Source organism: Phoenix dactylifera, chromosome 8 (assembly GCF_051530095.1).
Source record: "Phoenix dactylifera cultivar Ajwa chromosome 8, Ajwa_hap1_PhDact_Kaust_v1.1, whole genome shotgun sequence".
NCBI classification, from domain to species: Eukaryota; Viridiplantae; Streptophyta; class Magnoliopsida; order Arecales; family Arecaceae; genus Phoenix; species Phoenix dactylifera.
Genome location: NC_143197.1, coordinates 24,741,742 through 24,752,557, shown reverse-complemented (window position 1 = coordinate 24,752,557; position 10,816 = coordinate 24,741,742). Strand labels below are relative to the sequence as shown.

Genomic DNA, 10,816 nt, shown 5'->3' with positions numbered 1-10,816 from the left:
GATTGGCAGCACTCCGAATCCAATTAAAACACATCACCGCTGATTCCTGTAGATTAACGAAGAAGCACTTCCAGTTTCATAAGATACCTGAACCACATAAATTCCTTTTGAAAAGAGGAAACCTAAATCACGAAAAACCGGATTCAATCCTCAAATCGACTAAGTCTCGAAGAACAAACAGATTCTAATTCTGTAAACCCTAAGACCATGTCACAGAAAAATACCTAACCACCGCAAATCTTCAAGCGATCTTCCAAAAATTTGCTACCCTAATTACTGCAAATCTTCAAGAAATATTTCCCTAAATAAAAAAAACAAAATCGAAGAGAAATTACTCCAACAAAGAAGGAGAAACGCAGTGAAAGAACAGCCGAACGACCACCAATGGCGCGTCGCGCGCCAGACGGACTGTGGAAAGCTGGAGTGGTCCGCTATTTATAGACAAGGTGGGGAAAGAGGAACGGCAGAGATTGAACGGATTAGAAGGAAGCGACGGTCAGATCGGGTAGGCGTTTCTAAAGGCGGTGGGAGTGGGTCAGTTTGTGCTTTCCAGGTCGGTGTCGAATTTGGACCGAGTCAAAAACGCGCTTCCGGAGCCAGCTCATCACTGAGATTTCTTTTTTCTATTTTCACCCAGTCCGGAGAAACTTAATTTTCTATTTCTGATCCCTAAGAATTTGAATAACAATTAACTTGTTGTCAACCGGTTATCCATGTGGATTATCAGAAAATTATACGAGACCGACGGTTATGATTTTGACTCTAGTTAAAATTGGTTAAATAAGCTGTTCTATTCAACACAACCATTGCTATTTACTAAGATGCAAAGGATTCAAGATTTTTTTTAGTAATTATATATAATAACTAATAACTATTGATTGTTGTGAATCACTGTTTAACTTTAAATATAGAAATATTTTAAACTTGGAATATATTTTCTATGGTGATTTTGAAATATATAATAACAATTATGAAAGAAAGTTCCTCATGTAGGATCTCAAATCTTCTTGCAAACAGTAATATCTTCTCTTTTAAATTTAGTACCGTTTTAGTTTTAAGTGACACATGAACAAAACATGTATGCTATACTCAATTTTATTTTATTTTACTTTATTTTATTTTTATTATTATTTTTAATAGGAGTTATGACCCGTCTTTTTGGAAGCAATTTGCATGTACAAATAAGTTGCATAGCTACAAAAATTTATAGTCATAAACATCACTATCAAATAACCTGTAGGAGGACCTCATTCAATTATGGATAGAAGTGACAATAGTTTGAGCCTTCAACAACTCAGAATCTCAACCAAAATGGCTAACTAGTATTATTTGGATTCGTTGATCATGTAGAAGTATTCAAGATCTATCTAGCAAATAACTAATATAGGACTAAACATATGCTCACACGAGTCCTCACATACTCTCTCGCTTAAGCCCCGACGTCCTCATCAGGTTAAGGGTTTAAATCCATTCTAATCCAATCATAAATAGCACGACTAACTCGTGGTCAACCACAATGGATCGGTGCGGCTAGTCCACATAGGTTATTAGCTGGGTCTGAAGTCAAATTTAGTCAACGTCCGTATCTATGTCCAAATTTAGAGTACAGATCTATTACATGTAACTAAAATGACTCAACTTGTGCTGAGTTATCCATTCTCCACATTGTACACACATATTAATAACATCAAGGTAGGATCCTTATTTAATACAACTCTTTATATTTGAGCATAACAATGATATCATTAATATGGTTCTTTATTTTTGATAATAAACATGACTCTTATTTAATATAGCTAGATATTTAGAATGCTTATACTCATTCATCAAACTTCCTACTCTTAATGAGAACTCATCATATTCTTCAAATTTTTTTTTACTCTTAATAAGTTTATAAAGTCAAAATGCCTTCAATTTTGATAAATAAATTTCTTATCTTTGTTAAATAATCCCTTATAACACATTTTTTAGTATTGTAGTAATTAGTTTTAATGTCAATAACAACCATTATTTTTATTTGCATCACTTTTTATTATTTAGTATTATTATAATAGCCATTACAATGATAATTTTAAATATAAAATTAATAAAAAATAAATTTTATAGTAAATAATAATTGTTATTTACTCTTATAGCTAATACAAGAGGAAGATAGGTTTATAGTCACTAATTCTTAATAGATTTTTGTTACAAGGAGTATTACATTGTTTGTTTTCTTGACGATAAGTGAATATAAGCGATAGATAATATAGTATGTTACTTCATCAATATTAAGTATTCATTATAAAAGTAGCAATTATACTTATATAATTAATATTAGTGTAATTGAAACTTGTGATTTATCTAATTAAAATGGATAAGTATTATACTTATCTAAATTGATATTACTATGTTGATTTAGATATTTAATGGAAGTTTTTGCTCAGCCATCATTAAAGTTTATTGCTTATTGTGCAACAAAAATTTAGCTATTAAAGCCATCTATTTATTATAATTTAATATGTTATTATATTATAATTAAAAAATATTTGGAAAAAGAGAAAAATTGTATCTACGAAGGATCAATATCCTATTAGGTTTATAATATGCGAACTGAACATTCTCTTTTTGTGCTGTGTCATATCATTTGATTAATTTTTAATTCTTTTGCCGAACAGAAGTTAGCTTAAATAATTAAGTTTTAGAGCATGCACTTTACTCAAAAAAGGGCATTTGAATCAAAACAACTTGAAAATATCAAGTATCTAATGCCTCATTATAACTTTTTTTAATTATTATAACATATGTGATAGAGAAAGACGAAAAGAGAGGTCTCTAATGCCATATCATCAAATTTATTATCTTTAATTTTCAAAAGAGGAAGAATTATTTTTGTCCTTGATAATGATGTAGATCTCGATTTATTAAAAGTTTGTTTGGTCAATCGTAAAGCTTTGAGCAACATCTCAAGGATATCGGGTATTACTCGTATTTTGTTATCTCTCTCTCTCTGTTTTTTTTTTTTGTTAGTTGTAGCTAGTTTTAATATATTTTATGAGAGCTGAATATATTTTCAAAAATGATTGACTCGTGCTTCAGCATGAGATAACTATTCTCTTACCAGATATTATACAATTGTGAAGATCTTTAATTATTTTTATTAGTTTGATCAAGCTAGTTTTTTACTAGGTATAAAGAAATATGAAAAGAAATATATCATGCTAATGCATATGTACGGCAATCATGTTTTCTTGTTGCAAGAGGGATTAATGAGAAAATGGGGAATGGCCAACGTCACCAATTATTTTAGGAGGTGAGATGATTTATTGATAATCTAATAAATTGGTATTGCAAGATCAATCTTATAATATCATCAACAGAACTTTTTAAATGTTCCAATCTTTCCCTCGTGGAAACTATTTATTTTTACATTTTTCATTGAAAAAATATATTAGAACAATGTTCTTTTATTCTTGGTCAATTGCAAAAGTAGATACTTTTATTTTCAAGTTATCAATTTTTTAGTGTAACGAATCCAAATAATGGCAATAACAATTGGAACAAAAATTGCATCAATATTGGTTGTTCAAAGCTTTGCGCAAATTCACATTATTTAGCACCAAAAACATTTCAAAAATGCTCATTTCCATTTAGAAACAAGATAAATATTAGCAGTGCATTAGAAAAAAAGACAAAAAAATAAAGTTCGAATTGCAAACACCAAGATACGTGGCACTAATGAGAATGTGCCTAGTGTCACGTACTCATAGCCTAAAAGCTTGAGCTATTGAGAGAAGGACTAATAAACCTACATGGCATCTTTTTTTATTAGTTAATGTGAAACCTCTCCGATCAAATCTTATTGGCTTCTACTCAAAAGAGGAGGATCAATCTATGTGCCTAAGTCTTTTTTGACCTTAGTATTTTCGGCGAGGGCATGCATAACTAATAAAAGTTGTGATCTATAATAGCCCCGATACTGATATTACTTATTTCGGACCATAGCCCAGGATGCTATTGGCACAAGCATCCACTCAGGCTGATAAATCTATATAGCAATTTTTTTTTTTGTTATATTAGTCAATGAGGGTTTTATGAAAGAGTCCGGTACAATTAAATGAAATCTATCGTCATGGGCCGGTCTGGGTTTTGGGCCTCAATGGATTCTCCTTCGACTAAACCCTAAACCCTATGCCGAGCCTCACCTCGTTCTTCTTCCACCTCCAGCTCCTTTTCCCCGTCTTTCTCGCTCTCTCTCTCCCTCTCTTCGCACTGCTACTATTCCCGCGGCTATTCATCGCGCCATCGTCTCCACGGCCAGGTATCAGTTCATCCTCCAGCCACTACGAGGGTCTCTCTCCTTTTCTCTTCTATCCCGCGGATCCCACTTAGGTTTATCCCTATCGCTTCTCCATCCCTTCCTTTCTCTTTTCCCTCTCTGCTCTTTTTAAAGAATGGATCCTCTCTCTCTCTAATCAACCCCGGTCACTCCATTATCGCATCTGGCCTCTAGACTTGTTCATCTAATTAAAATGGACATATATATGCAAGTGTATGGTATTTCAATTTCCTCTTGGTTGTCTATTGTAGCCTTTCTTTTTAGAAACTATGGTATTATGAAGATATCATATTTGAATAATTGTATGTTCGTAATATTTAGATTTTGGTTGGATGATGATGATGTCTTTTAGGTGTTGTTTCGTGAAATGGCAAATAGTAAATATGAGTACGTGAAGAAATTTGAAGATGATGATAGGCTGCCGCCTTGCAACTGGATTGTTGTTAGAATAGATGGATGCCATTTTCATCGGTGAGCACTCAATCCTTTCTCACGTAGAGAGTCATTACATTAACTATTTAGGAATTCAAGGTTTTGTAAATTATGTTTTTAAAGCCAGATTGAGTACAATGAGATCTACATTTTGTAATTTGATGGGTTATAGATAGTTTAAAAGTGTGAATGTGGGAAGAAGAACAATGTGCAAATCACGGAAGATTTTATTACGTGAATGCTAACTCGGTACACTGCTGTTCTGATGAAGTGGGGAAAAAACTTATTGAAAGCTTTTGCATAAAAATGTAAGGATCCACTAATTCTGTCCAAAATGGTCCAAAATGCTATATAACTGTTGTTAAATTCTGAAACAGTTCTGGGTGATTCATATTGTTTTAAGCAAAATGTTCTGCAAACAGTGATTTATGGAGGAAAGTTTGGTAAAAAGCATATAAAGTTTGCTGAACCATGGACATATATTCACTGCTGTTAGGGCTCAAGCATATCTTCCAGTAGTATATTATCTACAGTTGAGTAGGTTTGCATTTCTGACAAGATTTGATGTGGATCTTAAATGTCTAATTCTCCAGTTTTGAGATGATATACTGACATGCTCAATTAACCACATTCAGAAACAACTTCTTAGCCAAGTATTGGTTCATATAAGCTTTATTTTTTGAAAGTTAAAATATCTTAGCGTATGTCATTATATTGTCAGCCTATCTTAATAAGTGTCTTCATAGGTGTTCATAAGTGGAGCTTTTCTATACCTTGGGTGTAGCTTCATTAGTTTTCTGTTGAGAGTCAGGCAAAGGTATTTCTTTCTAGTGTCAGTTTGTTAATGTAGAACTTTAATAAGTCTGCTTATCATTTATTATGCAAGATTTGCTTCTATGATCTAGTTTTGTTTAGTCTTCTGTTGGGAATCTTGCAATGGTAATTTTTTATGGAGTTGGTTCATCAGAACATGATAAGATTGTGCAGGAATTTATTAATTCCTCTTCTCATTTCAGTATGCAGGTTTACTTCTATATACCTTTCACTTTTATGTTGTCTGAATGCTTTGTTTATCTAAGACGTAAATATCCTCATTCTATTAGCAGTTAAACTATTTACCCTGAAATGAACACCATCGTATATTCAGATTTCTCTTTGTTAGTGTTGTAGTGAACTTTAATGTCATATCCTGACTCGTGTGCTTGACATGGTGGGCTAACAATAGCTTAAATCTATTCACTACCAACCCACATATAAATTATCCAGTATTTGCAAAATGCAACCTTGTTTTAGAATAGAGCACTTGTTTTTATTTATTAGGTAGGGTAGGGTTTATGAAGCCTGTGCTACTAAGTTGGTTAGCTTCTAATGCTTTTGCATCCACCTCCCTTTATTACATTTTTGTACTGTATCTAATGCTGATCTAATGTTCCATAGGTTTTCTGCAGACCATGAGTTTGAGAAGCCCAATGATAAGAATGCTTTGAATTTAATGAATTCATGTGCAGTGTCTATGCTAGAGCACTTTCCTGACATAGTTTTTGCTTACGGTGTCAGTGATGAATATAGGTATGACCTTTACTTGATCCAAAAAATTCTCTCATATAATGATACAACGACAAACAACCATTGTCATGCCAGTGATGATCTTTCTTATTAAGCCTCTGTAAAATTCTTCCATCAGTTGATTCACTGGCCTGAATTATTTATTGCAAAATGCTCCAAAGAGAGCTGTAGGATTCCCCATTGCTTCTCCATATCCCAATATGCTCCTTCCTACGTGGTGCAGCAAGAAAGGCATTGGTAAGTCTGGTCCCTTCTCCAACAGAGAGCCAGCCCTGTGAGTGGAACTACATAACAAATGTCCCTCACATGATATCTGGCTAGCTGTGTTTGAATTGAACTACAACCATGCAGAGGGATAGTTACTTAAAGAAGATGGCATATCCTGATACTGCCAACAGATGTCTTGTATCACTTTGTCTATACACCATCTGAAGCTTATTACTCTGATATGTCTTTTGTGCAGCTTTGTCTTGAAGGAGACAACTCAGTTTTACCAAAGAAGGGCAAGGTTCTCTACTCTCTCACTTTAATGTGCAAGACCTAAAGATTCAAAGATTTATGCTATAAAATAATAGTTGATATAGATGATCAAAGGTTCTAAAGTTGAAAATGTCCTATGACAATGATGAAATGCTCTTGTTTGATGAGAATGCAGCAAAATACTTTCCCTCAGTGTATCATATTTCACCTCTCTGTATGTAATGAAGTGGAAAGAGTTCTTTCCCGACAAAGAATTGAAAGCACCACCTTCTTTTGATGGGCGAGTTATATGTTTTCCAAAAGCAAAGATCATCCAAGATTATCTTGCATGGAGGCAAGTAGACTGTAAGTGCCACATAATTGAATGCTTCCTCATTCCAAGAACTTGAAATGCATGCACATGCATCCATATATGCATGTATGCATGGAAAGCATGCTTTACCAATTAGAACAGTCTTTAATATGGTTATTACTACTGTAAACACGTATCTGAAAACTCAATGTACTGTATTACAAAAACATAAGCTATTGTGACTTCATTTCTCCTCGTATTTTGTAGGTCACATTAACAATCAATACAATACCTGTTTCTGGAATTTAGTTAATTCTGGGAAGACTGAAAGAGAAGCCCAGGAGTTTCTAAAGGTACCACATATATATTTTCTCTTTATTCAAATACTTCTTATTTTGTTTGAATTATATAATTAGTTTGTATCTGTTACTCTTGCAATTTATTTAATTTCTTTTATTTTGCTTTGTACAATTTTATCTTCTGTTATTTATTCTTTTAACCAATTTGATAGCATTCTTGTGCTCATTTGATGAAAATTTGTAGAACATCATCGCTAAATTCTGCTTGTAAGAGTATGCTTAGTGTTAATATTATAAAATACATTAATATATTGAACTTGTTTAATGTTTCTGTTCATAGTTTCATTGGAGCTAGAGAGTTTCAACCTAACAATTCATCTTACTCTTGAATAACCATTTTGTTACTATCTTTAAACTCACGGCCTTAATTTATCAGATTTTTGTATGAATTTCTTTAATATTAAAGTTGCAAAATGATAAATATTGTTGGCTAATGAAAAGGTGAAGCAGAGTAAAACCAGAGCGAATCCCCTTAGTCCAACAAAGGCACTCCTGCTTTAATCTTCTTTCAGTAATCACCCCTGACCATCACTGAGAGGCATGGTGAAGGGATATCACCTTGCCTCACTTCTCTTGAATTTCTAAAGAAACCTTTAGAGACACATTTCTGGTTCAAATGTTTTGATCCTAGAGAAGGTTGGGGATCTCTACTTCTTGTCAGACCCTGACCCAGATGGCATGCTCATAGAAAAATGACCCCTCAAGTCTATCGTAAACTTTCTCCACATTGATGAGAACTATAGGCTTCATTTTGCTGACTGCAAGTACATGGGATAGAGCTGTTGTTGTGATGCTTATTGCATACCGCATTATGTTCTGAAAGTAAGCGAACTGTGAAGTATTGCCCAATTAGCGATTTCATATCCTATATTTTGAAGTATTGTCTTGAACAGAATGGTCGAGTTGGATGTATTCTGCAAATATTCCATAGATCGATCAAGATAGTTTTCTAGTTTAACTTGATCATTAAATTAGCCCAGACAAGTGTTTGCAATCACAAATGAATGGAACCTGAAGCAGTGGTTTGCTTGTTCTTAGATATGGTTTTCCATTACTGATGTGTTAGTAAATATTGTCAGAGTTGAGTTCTGATCACAACCTTTGGGTTGATGCTGATGTCCAGCATACTGCCAACATGCTCGATATGCAAGCCCCAATTTTGGGCAGCACCTTATGAATCTCTTATAGCTCGCTTAAGTTTCAAGAATATACCATCCATGCTCTTTACTAGTCATGAAACTTTTGAATGTCCCTGAAGGGTTCCTTTGAGAATCCATACGAATAACTTTCTAAGGTGGGAAGTATAGGATTGTTCTTGTCTATAATTTTGGTAGACATACAGGATCGTTCTTTCATCTTTGTCATTCATTTAACACTCTTAGTTTAGCATAGGGATTAGGGACTACCATCTTATTACAAAGCAATTCCATGTCTCTTCTTTATACTCTTATTCCATGTATTGTTTATCATTTTCTTTCTTGATTTCCTACCAATATTTACATGACTTAGCTCCATTTTATCATGACATGCTCAATCTTGAAATTATTTTCAAGACCATTGGGGGTATTAATGTCACTCTCATTCTACAGGGGACACAATCTAAGGATAAGAATGAGCTGCTTTTCCAACAGTTTGGTATTAATTACAATGACCTGCCGGCTATGTTCCGAAAAGGATCGTGTGTTTACAGAGATAAGGTAACACTGCATAAGAGAACTTGCACTAGTCAATCAAAGACTTCTTTGTCTCCCTGATGTGAGCATGATTAAGACAACACTACACTTGAGCTCTTGCTTTGCAAATGTTTTCATCAAATGGGGTTTCAAATGCTTTTATATTCTTTTGATGCACCCATGTTATCTGAACTTGATAATGACTTCTCCACCTTTTAACTATACGGCTATATCTTCAACTCTTTGCAGAAATTAGCTTCTCAGTTTACAATATTGTCGTATACAATTTCTTTATTAGTGAAGCTTATGTCATCTGAGCTTATTAAGCAGTAGGACACATCAGCTTTCTTTGACTTTGTGTTGTTGGTTATATGTTTGATGTCACACTAATTGTACATATTTAAAACTCTAGGTGGAAGAAACAGCAAAGCTGGATAAGGGTGGAAATTCAATCAAAAGAACTCGGAATAAAGTGGTACTTGCACATATAGATATTATAGGGCCCAAGTTTTGGAGTGAACACCAGTACATTCTTGAAGAAGAATAACTAACATGAGCAGTTGACTCTTAACCCGTTGTTTACTTATATACATGTACAATAGTTGATTGATTTTTCTATTTTAATTGTCGCATGTTATTGAGGTTGATAATCTTAGTGTGTTATTATGGAACACTCTCCAAAGAAATAACAATTATATCAAAGTGAGGATGCTTAAATAGGAATTTTTGGTGAATGAGGATTTTTTTTTAACCATTAAAATTCTCACTTCATGCACGGTCTCTTAGACTCCACAAAAATTTCTGCTGTGGTATAATTTTGGTTCTGCTTTTAAACTTGAGTAAATAATGCAAAGGTAATTGCAGTACATTTTATCGTATGAAATGCTTCTATGGATGAATAATGGCATAGAATTCTTCAGCTATGTCGACGGAGGGTGGTTAGTAAAAGCTGCCCTCCTTTCAATTTCAGACTCTAGAGTTGTGGGCCTTTGTAGGTTTGCTCAAGATTAAAGGTGGGAAAGGCCTAATGGACCTTTATAGATCTGTTCCGCAAATTAGCGGAAGCTACAGGATCGTCCCTTCAATTTTAACAGGTAATTGATATTCTCAAAAAAGCATTAATAGGTATCTGAATGCCAGTTTTTGGTCCTTTGCTATTAACTGCATGCTTGAAACTGCAGAGAGGGGATAAAAAAAGATATGAGAAGGGATTCAATCTTCAAACCTAAATTTCTAAGATGTCTTACAGGAATCGGGCTGTTGGCCTGCTCAGATATTGGATTGATACGGGCCAATGGAAAATCCAGCTCAATCTTGTTGGCTTTTTTAAATAAGCTCTAATTTGGATGGTAAGCAGGACCCTAGTCATCAAAACTAGGAAGATGATGCCCCATTAACTAACTGGGACTTCCAATACTTGGAGCAAGTGTCCTGGTATGTTTTCCTTCCCCTGTAATCTTTGTTGTTTCTTTCTACTATTGCTAGCTTTAGAGTGCCTATCACTATTTTGTTGACCTTTGTTATTTAAACCATGGTTAGAAATCGAGGAATTTGATTGTGCTTATCTTTATGGATTTATTAATTAATTGATTGGTACTATAATATTTTCCTAACTCTTATTATATATTTATATATTTATTTTGTCATGCAAAATAGGCATTGGTGAGTCCCCAACTTAATTCATTTCAGCAATCAA

The 10,816-nt window shown here is 33.8% G+C and overlaps 1 protein-coding gene across 3 annotated transcripts; it reads left to right on the top strand.

Moving 5' to 3' along the window:
* The first annotated feature begins 4,168 nt into the window (after positions 1 to 4,168).
* LOC103706302 (tRNAHis guanylyltransferase) lies at positions 4,169 to 10,125 on the top strand. 3 transcript variants are annotated; one of them, XM_088703176.2, is made up of 9 exons: positions 4,199 to 4,300; positions 4,671 to 4,789; positions 6,188 to 6,319; positions 6,478 to 6,553; positions 6,780 to 6,824; positions 6,972 to 7,141; positions 7,356 to 7,441; positions 9,037 to 9,144; positions 9,533 to 10,125. In XM_088703176.2, the coding sequence occupies exons 3-9, from the start codon at positions 6,310 to 6,312 to the stop codon at positions 9,665 to 9,667; spliced, it is 630 nt and encodes a 209-aa protein (XP_088559302.1). In that variant the 5' UTR covers positions 4,199 to 4,300; positions 4,671 to 4,789; positions 6,188 to 6,309; the 3' UTR covers positions 9,668 to 10,125. The 3 variants fall into 3 exon arrangements, with proteins under 3 accessions (XP_008788585.1, XP_088559302.1, XP_088559301.1); XM_008790363.6 differs by lacking the exon at positions 6,478 to 6,553 and having other exon boundaries at positions 4,169 to 4,300; XM_088703175.2 differs by lacking the exons at positions 4,199 to 4,300; positions 6,478 to 6,553 and having other exon boundaries at positions 4,669 to 4,789; positions 5,497 to 6,319.
* Positions 10,126 to 10,816: the final 691 nt, after the last annotated feature.